The sequence below is a fragment of the Esox lucius genome, chromosome 4 (assembly GCF_011004845.1).
Source record: "Esox lucius isolate fEsoLuc1 chromosome 4, fEsoLuc1.pri, whole genome shotgun sequence".
In the NCBI taxonomy this organism is placed as follows: Eukaryota; Metazoa; Chordata; class Actinopteri; order Esociformes; family Esocidae; genus Esox; species Esox lucius.
Genome location: NC_047572.1, coordinates 10,511,620 through 10,527,963, shown reverse-complemented (window position 1 = coordinate 10,527,963; position 16,344 = coordinate 10,511,620). Strand labels below are relative to the sequence as shown.

Below are 16,344 nucleotides of genomic sequence, written 5' to 3'. Positions count from 1 at the left end.
AGTTGCTGGGATGAGACTTGTCCATAAACATCAAGTGTAAACCACGGAATTGGGGGAGAGAAATAAAGTGTGCGTGTGTGGGTGTGTGTGTGTGGGTGTGTGTGTGTATTGGAAGTTCTAGCTAGTTGCTATAGGTGAAATATCCAAAACACGTTTTTCAGAGAATGTGAAACATTTTGAACTACAAATTTGACTGTGAATATGCTTATTTGAGGGAATTTGAACCACTTATTTCACATAAACTGTCATTTAAAATTGCTCATTATAGCTTTTAGGATTACAAAACTGAAACAAATTCCGGGAGGTAGCAGGTCGTGGGAGATAATCTTCCACAGATAAATGAGTAGCTTGAGTGCAGGTGGCATCAATGCAACAGCCAGGGAAAAACAATTGTGAGGCCCAAAGCTCTTTATCTGCCACCTCTGTCTTTGAAATTCACAGCTATGCTACCACTCTGTTAGTCTTTTGGTAGGCTGGAACATCCAGTGCAGACCTGGATGATTCTTTAGCAGCTTTAAGTGTCTGACAGACCACCTCACATCTATTGTAAAATGTCAGATTGCGTAATTGTACAAAACAAATCTGTAAGATGTGGGACACATTTAGAATTACAATTGAATATTCTTCATCCTCTGAATAGTGTCAGTTGCCACGATCTCATTAGCTGCTTTAGCCACCTGGTTTTAGCTAGTTTACTGACTTTGAGCTAACATTACCAACAGAATCACTGTGCTTATCTTTGAAGTTCAGTCTGTAAATCAACATGTTTCTATATAATCACTGTTAACATGACATAACTTGGATCAACTGTGTTCATCCTTTTTTTTTCTGAATGTGACTCACTGACCAGAAAAATTACAACATTGTAGACAGTTTATTTTAGTTTTGATTATTTTAGCCACTTCTGAGAAATGTACATTGTTTTTACCACTCTGAGCAGATGGCTGAATATCATGGCTGAACTCGGAGGTACATTTCAAAACTGTAAGGTTCTATAGGCGATTGCACCCCTCAAAAAATGCTTATTTACAAATGTCTCAAGAGGATGTGATACTCAGCACTATTTATTCTTGGGGCGAGGCCCATTTTGGCCCATTACTCTTAAGGCCATTACATTTTTTTGTGAGGAAGAATTCCTTACAAAACAGTTCTGAGATGTGATATCTGATGTGAAATCTATTTTTTCCTCTCAGAACTATGGTCTGCACAGATCCTAATCCAAGGTTTTCAAGAGCCTAAGAATTCTACAAAATGTCCAGGACTCGGATGTATGAGTCTTCACCCATCCCACCCCCTTAAGCACATCACTCCAGTGCTGTTCAACCTCTACTGGTTCCCAATATTCTCAAGCACTGACTTTAAAATCCTGGTTCGCACCTACCAAGCTATTCACAATTCCGAACCCAAGTATCTGTCTGACCTCTTCCTACCCTCATGCCACACACACACCCTTCACTCCTCTAGTGCCATCTCCTTTCTGCTGCCCTACAGAAAAAGAAAAAACAAACTATGGATGACGAGGCTTTCAATTTTGTGGTTTCTCAGCTGTGGAATGCACTTCCAGTCAATGTCAGGGCTTTAGAATCTCTGGTCTCCTTTAAGGCACAGCTAAAGACTTGAGCAGTTCAGGAAACCGTTCTAGCACCTGTTATGTTAATCCTGTTCTGCTGTCTACTGGGTCTGACAACACCTATATGGCTTTGATTATAGTTACTATAATTAATAATAATTATAATAACTCACAATGACCTGGTTGAATAAGTGTGCACACCCTTAAACTAATACTTTGTTGAAGCACCTTTTGATTTTATTACAGCACTCAGTCTTTTTGGGTAGGAGTCTATTAGCATGGCACATCTTGATGTGGCAATATTTGCACACTCTTTTTTGCAAAAGCTCTCAAAATCTGTCAGATTGCGAGGACATCTCCTGTGCACAGCCCTCTTCAGATCACCCCACATATGTTCAATTGGCCCAGGTACCAGCTGAAGTAAAACAACCCTAAAGCATGATGCTTCCACCACATGCTTCACTGTGGGTATGGTGTTCTTTGGGTTATGTTCGGTATTGTTTTTGTGCCGAACATACCTTTTGGAATTATGGCCAAAAAGTTAAATCTTGGTTTCATCAGATCATAACACATTTTCCCACGTGCTTTTGAGAGACTTGATGTTTGTTTTTGCAGGCTTGGGTGTTTTTCTTTGTATGAAAAGGCTTCAGTCTTGCCACCCTACCCCATAGCCCATTCATATGAAGAATATGGGAGATTGTTGTCACATTTAGCACACAGCCAGTACTTGCCAGAAACTCCTGCAGTTCCTTTAATGTTGCTTTAGGACTGTTGGAAGCCTCCCTGACCAGTTTTTCTTCTTGTCTTTCATACATTTTGGACGTCCAGTTCTTGATAATGTCTCTGTTGTGCCATATTTTCTCCACTTGATGATAACTGTCTTCACTGTGTTCCATGGTATATCTAATGCTTTGGTAATTATTTTATACCCTTCTCCTGACTTATCTTTTAACAATGATATATATTCTGTGCCCAGGTGAGGCAAGCACTTCACAAATGAAATAATAATAATCATTTGTATTATTAAAATATGATATTATTATTATTATTATTATTATCATCAACAAGGAACAGTAACTTACAAGGCCAGCCTCTGTTGTCCCACAGTCCCAATCCTTCCAGAAACCAGGGCAGGTTGGTGCTTTATTTAAGTAAGATTATCCAGATGTCTAGCTCTTTCAATCACCAAGCACTATTCAACAGAGTAGCCTTTTTCTTTTCCTTTTTTTCTTCTTTTTTTAAAAGAGACCATGCATAAAGTCGAGAATAAACATCTGTAAACAATTTGTTCTGCATATCGCGGTTTCAGAAAGTTCCAGATCTTTTGGTCCAGTGGACATAAGATTCTGAAAATGTCTGATCTGCAGCCACATCCTAAAAATAAAAAGCCCTTTTAGTTAGCTATAGCTCTGCTTAAACCGATTAAAATGCTGTAAGTGTTCTGTTGTCTGTTGTGAAATGTGTGAAACTGAGACAAGAGGTGGGGGAAAAACCTGGCTGGTTCATAAATCATTTTCTTGCAGCACCTATGACACAGACACAAACGATGGGAGAACTGTGCCAAAATCAGAGATACTAAAGTCTATAATATGATTTAACAACCATAAAGCACAAAGGAACAACATTTGCTTGGTAGAAAATGTTGAAGTCGGAGCAGTTTAGAAATGTTAATGTCAGCTTGGTCAATGTTAAAATAGTCATATAGTCATTCACTACTCTACATTGAGCGTAGTCATTAGTGACGGCGACTTGATGGCAAATTCAAGCACTACTCAATGTATAGGATGACCAACAATGTAACTAATTATCTGCGCCCCGAATGGAACCCCAGTACTTATTTAGTTAAATGCATTTGAACAGTTCACGTAGAGCTCTCGTCAGAAGTTGTACACTAAATGAGTTATAGGATGCCATTGTGGACACAAGCCAGTGCTCGTTTTCTGTTCTCCAGTATTGTAGACGTCTGTGTTTCTGACGTTGTGTTTGTTTCAATCAGAAGGAGTGATAGCATCCATATTATATGGCTACTCTACATAAAGTTTCCATCCCATCATCATTCAGGCAACGTTGCTTTCTTTTCTTAAGGGACGTCTGTTGCTTGGCAGTAGTTCAGACTGGTGACAACATTCTCAGCAATGAAAGCTGGGAACAACAGCAGCAAACAACACTAGTGTACATGCCACAGCTAACCATACATAGCCTTAGCTTCGTTCTTTCCCCTGCATGTTATATTCCTTACTATATTGGTACAGAAACAGAACTGATTCTAAACCTACTGGGTAGCCAAGTGTACACATTTGGTCTAAATTGGACCGTTCACAGTGAAAATGTATGTGTCTTAATCTCATTTGATAGCTGTGCCTAGACGGAGTAATCTCGTACAACATTATGTGCAGTATGAAGCTTATCTCTTTAAAGAGGATGCTCTTTCTTGTTTTAGCATGAAACTGCTTCTGACTGAAAGAGCTTCAAAGACCCTCTTTGTTTTGTAAAATGCATGGGTTTCATTCAGGTTCTTAGCTCTCTCTCCCCTCCCTCCTTTCTGCCCCCAACACCCCCCCACCCCGCCCTCTCTCTCTTCCACTCTCTCTAAATCAAAACGATGGCAAATGTGCCAGGTCCCATCTTTGCCACACTGCTGATCTGTAATCGTAAATATTAGGGCTCGTTTTTTGGGGGGGAAGGCAATTACTTTGAAGAGTCAGAAGCAGTTTCTCATGGGGATTACATATGCATTTGTTTTCATTTTCCTCTGGCTTCACTGCCTACTGATTCAGCCCTCCTTGGGTGAAAAGCTTTTTAATGTGGAGTCTCTCTCTTTAATCTATGGTGGTCTTGCAGTGCATTTAAAAAAGCTTATCTCTATTGCTTCCCTTTCAACTGTCTCTCACATATGAACTTAGAAATCTTGTGAGCCGTCTCCTCTATTCCAAAGAAGACAACTTTCATTAAGAAGCACCGTGAGACACCAGGCGGGTAGTGTGACTTTGTTCTCTTAAAAAGATGGTCAGCGTGCCACCTTGAGAAATATCTTCTAAGCTGCTAGCTGTGAACATGCTTAACCATCGTTCTCCCCTATCAGTATTCAAGTGTAAATAGTTAATGATATTTCAAATATATTCATGACACCCTCCCCTCGAAAAAGTAACCAGACTTTGATATCATGTTATGTTATTGGCATTATGTGTGAATTCCATTCTCTTTGTTTCCTGTTTATAACATTAATTTATTCAAAATGAAAGCAGCACTAAACACTAAAGGCCTTTTTTGGTTAAGGATATAACTGTTTAACTTAGCCACTTTGTGCAGTGCTTACATAGGCATACATTCTTCCCTAATATGTGGATATCTTTCTGCGGACTTAGTCTTAGAGTAAATATTTTCAGGACCTTTTGAGTTTAAAGAACTTTACCCCCAAATATTATGCTGTAGTAAGAGCGAACATCTGTTCCAGTTAAAACAAACAGAACTTATTTTCATTATTCTGTAAATATCCAAATAGTTGTTTGCATATGGTCCAGTTCCACTTGTTGGCTATAAAATCATATGATGTGAGTCATGTACAATAGGGATGTTTTGATTGAAAGGCATGTGAAATGAGCAGACATGAGACTAACAATACAATACGTACACCCCCACACTGATGAATAACAAAGTCAATCGTAACATGCTGGAGGCTGTACTTATAGCACATTCACAAGTCATGTAGTCTACTAAGACAGATCAGAAACTCATTAACTATCTGTGTTCTGTCTGTTATCTCCCTGTCCCTACAGAGTGTGAGTGAATTTGGTCTGGACATCATCGAGACCCCAGAGGGTGACAAATGGCCTCAGCTGATCGTCCAGCAAAGCCTGGACCGCGAGCAGAAGGACACGTTCGTCATGAAGATCAAAGTGGAAGATGGAGGAACGCCCCCCAAGTCCAGCACTGCAATCCTCCAGGTAACCATCTCCGACGTGAACGACAATCGTCCCGTCTTCAAGGACAGCGAGGTGGAGGTGAACGTTCCGGAAAATGCCCCGACAGGGACTTCAGTCACCCAGCTCCACGCTACGGATGCGGACCTCGGTTCCAACGCCCAGATTCATTTCTCCTTCTCTAACCAAGTCTCTTTGTCCACTAAGCGGCATTTCTCCATCGACAGCACCACCGGGTTGATTACTGTCAAGCAGACCCTGGACCGCGAGGCAGCTCCAGTCCACAAACTAATCGTCCTGGCTAGCGATGGAGGCTCCACTTCCTCCAGAGCTACGGTTATCGTCAACGTTACGGACATTAATGACAACGTTCCATCCATAGACACTCGGTACATAATTAACCTTGTTAACGGTACGGTTCTGCTCTCGGAGAACGCTCCTCTCAAAACCAAAATAGCCCTAATTACAGTGACAGACAAGGACTCAGATCTGAACGGCAAAGTGACTTGTTACACTGACCACGACATTCCTTTCAGGCTAAAGCCTGTCTTTAATGACCAATTTCTGCTGGAGACTGCGGCCCCTCTAGATTATGAAACAACCAGGGAATATGCAATTAAGATAGTGGCTTCAGATTCAGGGAAGCCTCCATTGAACACTTCTGCAATGGTTTTAATTAAAATTAAGGACGAGAATGACAATGCTCCCATCTTTCCCCAGCCTGATATTCAGCTGTCCATACCAGAGAACAATGAGCCGTCCTCCGAGCTGATAAAGATCATTGCTACGGATGCAGACAGTGGACATAATGCCGAGATTCTTTATTCTCTTGCCCCTGATGCCCCTGATTGCTTTAACATAGATAAACGGTCAGGAGTCCTTTCCGTTGCCAAGCGCTTGGATAGAGAGAGGCAAGAGAAGTATTCCTTCACTGTTCTCGCGAGGGACAATGGTTCTACATCGTTGCAAAGCAACATCACAGTGAAGTTGATAGTGCAGGATCTCAATGACAACAGCCCAGCTTTCACCCATCCTGAGTATAACTTCTATGTGCCTGAGAACCTGCCTCTGTCCGGGACCGTGGGCCTGATAACCGTCACGGACTCGGATGCCGGTGACAACGCTGTCATAACCCTGTCCATCTTGAACGGCAAAGACAATTTCGTTATCGATCCACAGACCGGCGTGATCAAACCCAACATTACATTTGACAGAGAGCAGCAGAGCTCGTACACCTTCATGGTGAAGGCCACGGACGGAGGGCAACCGCCCAGCACCTCGTATGCCAAGGTCACCATTAACGTTGTGGATGTCAATGACAATCGGCCAGTTTTTGTCATCCCCTCGTCCAACTACTCTTACGATCTAGTCCAGTCCACCACCAGCCCTGGAGCTGTGGTCACGAGAGTGTTCGCCATAGACAACGACACTGGCATGAACGCAGAGCTGCAGTACAGCATCATCGGGGGCTCGCAAAGAGGCCTTTTTGCGATAGACAAAACAACTGGCAACATAACTCTTCAGGAGAAGATTGTCTCTTCAGATCAGGGTTTACACAGGCTGGTGGTTAAAGTCAAAGACCTGGGTCAGCCGGAGTCCTTACACGCAATTGCGCTTATTCATCTGTTCGTTAATGAGACCGTGTCCAATGCCACGTTCATTCAGGAGCAGCTACGCAAGAGCATGGAGACTCCCTTGGACCGTAACGTGGGCGACAATGATGTCACACCGCAAGCCAACGGCTATGTGATTGTTGTCATTGCTATTATAGCCGGGACTATGACTGTCATCTTAGTCATCTTTGTGACGGCCCTGGTGCGCTGCCGACAGACTCCCAGGCACAAGGTGGTGCAAAAGGGCAAACAGAGTGGCGAGTGGGTGTCACCCAACCAGGAAAACCGTCAAATCAAAAAGAAAAAGAAGAAAAAGAAGAGATCCCCCAAGAGCCTCCTCTTGAACTTTGTCACCATTGAAGAATCCAAGCCTGATGATCCCACCCACGAGCACATTAACGGGACCCTGGACCTCCCAGTGGAGCTAGAGGAGCAGACAATGGGGAAATACAACTGGGCCACTACGCCAACCACCTTCAAACCTGACAGTCCAGACTTAGCCAAGCATTACAAGTCTGCCTCCCCTCAGCCAACCTTCCAAATCAAACCAGAGACCCCGGTGGCGCCCAAGAAACACCACGTGATTCAGGAGCTCCCTCTTGACAACACATTTGTGGTGGGCTGTGACTCTCTCTCCAAGTGCTCCTCCACCAGCTCAGATCCGTACTCAGTCTCAGAGTGCAGCTGTCAGGGGGGATTCAAGACTCCTGGGCAAATCCACACCCGACAGGTAATTCATAACTTCTTTTCTAAACCCACCTCCTGTTCCCCCTCAAACTCCCCATACTACTGTTCCTTTGTTGATAGGATGGAAGGTGATGGGTGGCAGCAGGAAAGAGCCGGGGGATTGAACCACACAAAAAGTCAAATGTGCATGAATGTCATAAGCATTGAATATTAAGTAAGAATACCTCAAAGAGGGAATGAACTGAAGTCTGGCCAAGAAACCTAAACCAAATAAAATCTTTCTTCTACTCTAAGAGAGGAAGAAATAAAAAAACAAGACTTAGTTTTTACCTCTTCTCTTGTATAATTTAAGGAAAACACTTTAACCTTATTTGGGTCAACATTCCAGATGAAAGCATAATGGGGGCAGGGAAATTGTGGTAACTAGTCTTAAGTGAGAATCTTAAGTGAGAAAGGCTGGCGGCAGAGTAATAGCATGCTTGAGGGAGAATCAAGTCGGCCATGCTGCTAATTGAACTCTACACAGCTATATATTTGCTGAGAGGACCAACGGATTAAAGCAGAGCTAAGCTTTTTTGATTGACACACCTAAAAAAAAAGTAAGCATGTCTGACAGACAGAGAAAACCAACACAAGGGTGTTTGATTTGACAGTCATAAGTTTAACAGATGAGCGTCGGGCTCACTCAGTCATACACTTTCCACGGAAATAGTATGAAATGGATCCCACAGGAGTGCCACTAGACCACTGAATATTAAGACCTAATTAAAGAATCCCGTACTTTCGGTTGCATCCTGGAAATATTGAGTGATGTCTAGGTGGGGAGAAAAGCAAAAGGCTCATTTGAATGCTAGGGTCTGGTGTGAGGCTTACGGTGCCCTTTGAGATGTGAAGTGCCCTAATAAATAAAAGCAGGCCAGGGAAATAGATGTAAATCAGAGATGAGGAGAGGCGGCCTTGCTAAGGGCTGACAGCCCCGACAGAGCAGAGTGCAGCGCGATGGGATAGACTGAGTACTGCTACTGTATGCTGGGTCACCAGGATCAAGGGGAAGACAGGAGCTTGGGACCAATATACTTAAATAACGAGTGAGGTACAGTAGCTGAAGTGAGTCAGTAAAAGCCGGCTGCTGTGGCAGAGTCCATTTAACCCATACATTATGTTTAATGACATAGCTAGGTAGGACATGTGGTAAAAAGCAAGACATAAATAACATTCCTAAGCACGTGGTTAGAAACATACTGTAGGTGTGGATTACCATTTGCAGTTGCTGTGGTAATGTAGCAAGAAACAGCAGGGCGATTCCGAGACTGCCTTAGTGAAATCATGTATGTAGTATATATATGCAACAATGGACAGCAGGGCAGACTTGCAGTCAGAGTGTCGGGCAAGTTACCTAAAGGTTGTATGGTTTGAATCCCGAGTCGTCAATGTTATCTGTTGGTCCACACAAAACATTTCATATGAGTATGCAAAATATTAGTTTCAATTTCACACCTAGACAATTGTACAACACAGAACCTAGACATAGTCCTTGTTTTAGAGACTGTAAGGAGTATGGGAGTGTAATGATACCAAGATATTGTTGTATCGTGTTTGGTTCGTGGATCATAGGGTCAAAATGCAAATGAGGCATAGATGTATGTAAAAAGGGGATAAATAGATATATTTTCTCTCTTAAAATCATGAGGTGATACCAATAGCAAAAGCATGTCAAACATCCTCACTGCCAATCAAAGGTGAGCATAGACAGAAAAAATGAGCTGAAAACAATGTGTAGCTAACTCTGGGATGGAATCTCTCAGTTCTTGTGTCTATTACAGCATACATAATATGTTATTTAGGCGGGGGTGAGCCTACTGTTGTAATGTTTAGAGGTGTCATAACATGGTATTCATTCATTCAGTTGATTGGACTGGATGTTAATACTTACAGTACTAAAATAGATGGTTGATCAAATCATATTTAACTGGAATTTTTATGTTTTCTATTTTGTTTTTTGTTTGTTGCATCATGATTATTGCTCACCTCTGTCATTAACAACCTCTGGACTATTTTCATCACACATCCACAATTGTTCGTATTTGATGGAGTCTATTTATAGCACTTTTGGAAGACTTTTTATCATTTTATTTATTTTATTTGTTGTGACCTCCTATATCTTTTTCATTCATTGTAAATCCTTTGCAGCATAGCTATGACAATGACTGTTTATCCACTTACTTGCATTGTGTAGCCTACCGTACATGGTCATTTAAGGACACCCACACAGAACTGACATTCATTTTCCTTACCCGCTTTTATTTTAAACCCATTTAAAAGCAACACTTTGCCATGGTACATAATACCTAAGTCTACTTACATATCCAGAAGAGCGTAATAAGGAACATAAAATTCACTTGGTGTTTGTAATGCTCCCTGTCAAGTTGTCAGAATGGCTTTGCAGTCATACCGGCTATGTCCTGGCCCCTCTGAAATATACATAAATATGTATTCAGTGTTTTACAATTATGATTTACGTTTTGATATTTTTGTGGACGGTATTCATGGTGTATTTCAAATATTCTATTTCACTGATGTTGTTCATCAGCAAGAAATGCTTCAGCTCAAAGCTAATCTGAATATGAATGAAATCGTGACGCGATCTCCTTCGTCCTTCTATTGCGCTCTGTCAGCTGTTCCATCAGGGCATTTTAACTTGTGTTTTTTACAACTTTCTAATCTGAAAGAGGCATTGTGCATTGAATTCAAATCACTTACTGTTTCTTAGGAGTTTTGTGGTCCTAGCATTCGGTCATATTCTATCAAACGGAATCTAAAAGTGCTAAAGTGGAACAACATTGTTCAAATTGAATGACCGGTACCACCTCAGAGATGTCAAGATGTTGATATATCTATTATCTTAATTTTAATCGCCTGTCACCAGAAGCAATTGAAAAGTAGGTCCTCTCTTTGGCATTAGATGTGACAGTTAAGGGTGCTTATTTAAAGCCTGTATGTAAAATAAAGCATGTTCTGATGAGAATCTAGAGCTCAAAAGGTTAATTAAATGCTTTACAGGGTTAATCACTCATAATACAATATGATTAAAATCTCTGTAATTAGGTTTCAGGGGACGATAATAGATAAAATAGGGAAAAAAATGTGTCCTTTAAGATTCTTAAGATTAAATCAGGTATACTGAATACCCTTGGCTGTCACTAGATCTCAAATATTATTTAGCCTCTCACAGCCAATACCTCTTAGAACTGGCTACAACGTCCTAGTTTTAACTTGTCTGTAAACTCCTGTTCTAATAGATTCTGCTTTTAACATTGATATGGTTGAGATACATTATTTATTGCTACCCAGACAAGTTACATAGATTTTTTTCTCCTTCTTTGAACCTGGTCAGATGTTTTATAGTCTGGAATTCGGGATTGTGATCAGTTTAAGTTAACCTGGATAAACAAAAAAATCAGCATATGGCCAGCTGACACCACTCAAACTCCCTGAGCGTAAACCTGTAATAACAAAAGTCCAAAATGCTGGAAAAACAGATTGGGATGTTTTTAGTTGTTCGTGAAAGTGACAGACGGTGATTTAGTGCCTTTTGCATGCCTCTTCCGTTGACCCCTTACCTAAAGCAGATAGGGGATAAAGGATATAACAGCGAACGTTCATTGAATCTTAATAGGGCACACAGGGGACTCTTACAGATGAAGGTCAGATGGATGTTTAAGAGGACTTACAGATGTAGGCGCTAAAGAGGAGAGCTTGTCAGAATACTTCAGAGACGACATATTTATGGCACCATATGGTCCATAATATCCTCCGTTTGGAATGACACTGCTGCACCGTGCCTACGAGTCTCTTTCCCTCTCCTCCTTCCTCCTTCCCTCTCTCTTTTATTCCCTACCTCCCTCATCTCTCTCTCTCTTTCTCCTCCTTTTCTTTTATCTCTGCCTATCTCCCTGTTCTCGGCCAGTAGGCGGTCTTAGAGGTCAATCTCCCCTGGGTGATGTGCGTGAATCCTCTGTCTCAATCGGTGCTTTAGTTGTGGTAGATCAACCGCCCTGGCTGGATGAGTGATATCAGACGAGGCCATAAATATGCAACAGCACAGACGCCAATACGCTCTTTTGTTTGTCCCGTATTTCACAGGGCCTCACAGGGCCAGAGAACATACCAGGTCAGCTGTTGGTGTCAGTCTCAACCTCCCGCGGCTCCTATTTATCTTAGTGAAGTTCATTAACATATTAATGATTAGCATATAGTACACAGACATTACCATTTGACTCGTGATCTCGGGAATGTTTGAGTGGATGGCAGACGTGACTACGTTGTCGCCGTTTACAATATAGCACTTGCATTTCAGGAAATCCACCAGAAATGTGCAACCGTAGCTGTCACACTTTGCTACAGGCTAAGCTCTTAGACAATCCCTGTACAGTAGCTATTAAGAAAAGGATCATATTTTCCAGCATGTGGGTGCCATCTTAATGGGTTAACTAGGCTGGATAAAACCGAGCATGTCGTGTTAGCTCCTATTGCCAGCTGACATAGACGCTTTTTTGTTTTTGTTTTCTGCAACCGTCATTACTTTTATAATCAGTATGCACACCATAGGTAGGACTAATGTAAGCTGCGCAAGGTCAGACTCGACATGATGATTCAGATATTGGCAGACACGTCTTTTTTAGTTTTCGGGCCGACGTAGTGAATGTCAAACCTGTACCTATCAGAGAAGACCCACAGTAGGTGGCTTAGAGCAAGGACCCAAAACATGAGCCTAGCGCTGCTTTCAGGGTTACACTGGAGCATTGCTGTAGCTTGGTGGATGTAATCCCATATTCGGAGACCAAATTAAATCGGAGAGAATTGCATGCTCTGATAAGTACAGTGAAATGCACAAGCTTACACTTACATGTAGTATTCTTCAAGGAAACCTGACAAGAGCAATCGCAGCTGATTGTCAGCTGTGCCTTGAAGAATGCTTTTCTTTTTGTTTTCACATGGAGTACAGTTTATCTAGAGATTTTGTGTTTCACCGTATAACCGTAGCCTATCATAGCTACTGCAGCTTAGATCTTTCAGAGCTGGATCGTATTGTAACTTCAATCTCCATATCTGTCTGTCTCTCTATATTACAGGAGACGGCACTGAAGCCACCACTCTATGGCTCAAACTGTGGCACAGGTACAACTCGCTCCCACAGGATAAAAATCAATCTCTAGCTGCCAGTACCTAGAGAGAGAGAAAGAGAGAGAAAGAGAGAGTGAGAGAAAGAGAGGGAGAGGGAGGACTGAAGAGGCGAATCTCATACTATACAGTCTCGACGGTTTCAAGCCGTCAACCTAGAAAAAAGAACATGTCGATATTTGTTTAATTTTTGCGGGTGAAGAAAAAAAAAAGAACTTAATTTTCACGGATGTTAACACACGTGATGTTGCCTGCCTGAAACTTGACAAAGCGCTACTTGTGAATCCTGTAGGACATTTGAAATGCTCTATAGAACCATATGCCATCACTTACGTATCTCCTAGAAGATGACACACGCTATTACCAGTTTAGAGACTATATCCCACTCCAATTCCCCCTTTAAAAAGCATACAGTGGATAGTTCTTCTGTAAAGTATGTTTATATGTATGTATTTACTGTATATTTATCACAGAGTTGACAGTGTTTATATTTATTTATTCTTTGTTTTTTTTGCCTTGTTTGAGAAAAGTTTGATCAACTTGGTGGCTGTTATTATTTTTTATTTTTTTCACTTTGTTTTTGTTCCATGAATTGGCTCTTTTTTGGCGCTTGCTCATAGATATAGTGACTGACAATGTATGACGTTCCAAGCTAGGTCTATTTCAAATGGACCTATGTAGGTGACTGTTCTGCCCATGTACATTTATGTCAATGATTACATTGTTTCGTCCCACAGTCGGTTTTAGCCGTGACGAGTGTGGCTAGTGTTAATATGCATGGCCCACTGTACAACGAGCAGACTCGATTCCAATTAAATTCCACTCAATCCAGAAACGAAACCAAATTCTTCCTGCAATTCCACATTTTCCTCATTAAAATGCATTGGAGAGAATTGGAATTGACGCCAAAATTAATTTCAGGGCTTTTTTGGAGACCAAGTGGACTGCCTAGTGATTGCCACCGCAGGATGGTAGGGAAATGTAGCACATAATAAAGAGGAGGGCCTTAATACTTTGAGCTAAGCCACATTTGGGGCTGAAGGCTTTGTTCATAATCTAAAGCTGGTCTGTGGAAGAATAAAGAGAGGAGCACCATGAATAACCTCAGCGTGCTCAACCCAGCTTTAGGCTGCGTACCAGGTCATAGCCAACCTCGCCTATCTGAGTCATACGTTACATTTTTAAATGATTACAATTGGAAAGAACTCACAAGGTCTTTGATAGGACTTGGTTGAGGGCTTCAAAGTAAAAAAAAGAAGAAGAAAAAAAGAAAGATTTACTTGATTTTGTGCACTTATTTATGTCAGTGCATTATTTATTCGGGTGAAATAAAAAATAAATAAACGTTGAACACCGAAAAGAGTATACAGCCAGTGCAAGCAGCATGCTTCATCAACATGAATGAGGTGACACTGGGAAGAGAGGATCTACTTTACAGAGCTCTTTCAATCTTTGGTTCTGGTTTGCTTTTGTTTTTCACTACTATATGCCTCTGCTGCATCTTCTTATCACTTGGACTCATGTATTAAGGTTATGTCCTGATCCTGATTATTGTCTTTTGAATACTACACTAATTAATGGCTTGGTGGGTTAGCACTGTTGTCTACTAGTCCTGATGTTCAGCCTCGTCCTATAGAGAGACTGTTTTGGTAGACAAGGCTGTATGTATGTATGTATGTATGGCACATATAATGATCCAAGTTGTTTTTAGGGGAGGTATCCGATGTAATTATTGTCTCAGATGTATCACTGTTGAGAAGGAGTTACAGTACAAACAATACATAGCATTCTAGCACTGTAATCATCATTACATTTGCCTGATCTTTGGGAGGAAAAAAACGAGAAGCGTACAGGACACAAGCAGAGAGAGCTTTTTATCCCTTGTAAGATGACAATGAAATACCAACCTCACTTTTATTCAATGTGAAACTACGATATGCACCTTACATAATGTTTGTAATTTTTCTTTGATTTGCCAACTGTGTGAAGAAAAAAAAAACTGTATATAATTGTTTTGTTTATGTATGTGTGCGCTTCTGGAATTTATTAAAGTCTTTTTTGCATTGTATTGCACATTTCCCATGACTCTTCTTATTAATCAAGACATTATACTGTTCCTCATTGCATCATACTGTCTGTCCTTCTTCCCATTTTCTCTACTTATATAACAAAAAAGCCCATTATGACTAAAAATAACCATGAGGCCATCTATAGAATGATTTATTATGTGTTTTGTGAGATTGTTATTATACAGGGCAACCATGAGCTAGGCCCTCCATGACTACTGTGTCACCAGATTGGTATGTTAGACACACAAAAACAATTGGCATCAGTCTGAAAAAAACTCTCCAAAAATGTGATAAAAAGATTTAAAGTGTCTTGTGACAACCTAAATTGACTAGAGGATCACAGTGATGAGAGAGTTCAGATATCCTTCTCTTACTAGGATCTGCTTCAACCAGCTTATATGTTCCGCAAAGATGCATTTTGTGGACACCATATTTTGAAATGTACTGTACATCAAAATCATCACTGTATTTTGGTCAAAATCCCACACTGTCTCTTTTAGTCTGCAATAACACTGTAGAATCAGTCATTGTACAAACACAACAATAACTTTAAACTATTTCTTAGTGTTTCTATTTGAGCTGACTGAGAACTGGAAAGGATATAGACAGAAATAAACACAAGAAAAACTGAAGCAACAGAAACTATTTAATTGGTTATCAAAGTTCCTTCACATTTCAAAAACTGGGTAGCTAATCATTTCCCTTGAGGGAAGTGTGTCCTTGGCTATTAGAGGAATACTACAGTGGCGTATGCACAACCTTACAGGTAGAGTGTGCAAATGTCAAACTTCTATTAATAGCTCAACGTAAACCTGGAAAAGAAAAGCACTTGCTTAACGCTTCTCACTTAGGAGTGGTGTGAATCCATATAACCTACATTCATTCTAGTTTCAATGGGAATCCACATTACGAGGTGTTTCTGATGCATTCTTATGTCGGGTTATGTAATTTCATTGTTTGTTTGTCCAGTTAATGGCCTGTGTTCTAATTCCAAAGAAATGCAACACCTGAATTCTAAGGATGTATTTGTGATTCCAGTAAGTTGACTTTGAAAACATACTCAGGGATTTTTATCATCTGTAAAATGACTTTTAAAGGTTGTCTGGTGGTTGTATTACAGTTTGTCACTGGGAGTTGCATTCCTGATGTATTGATTCATGATTCATGCTTCCAGTGTAGGATTTCATCTAACAGCCCAGGAAGCAGGCTATATATTGTAAGTTTGATTACACATAATGCAATGATACTAAAGTCCATACACAACACACACACACAGAATGCACACAGTTTACTGGGATAGAGTT

The 16,344-nt window shown here is 40.9% G+C and overlaps 1 protein-coding gene across 2 annotated transcripts in view; it reads left to right on the top strand.

Moving 5' to 3' along the window:
* pcdh11 (protocadherin 11) overlaps nt 1-16,344 on the top strand; it is a 169,375-nt gene that overhangs the window by 11,667 nt on the left and 141,364 nt on the right. Inside the window, exons 3-4 of one of the 2 annotated variants that reach the window (XM_010888629.3) lie at nt 5,347-7,833; nt 12,923-15,017. In XM_010888629.3, coding sequence (XP_010886931.2) covers nt 5,347-7,833; nt 12,923-13,006 — 2,571 coding nt within the window. In that variant the 3' untranslated portion in view covers nt 13,007-15,017. Of the gene's footprint in view, nt 1-5,346; nt 7,834-12,922; nt 15,018-16,344 lie in introns of those variants that run through there. The other variant, XM_020046112.3, reaches the window with a different exon arrangement.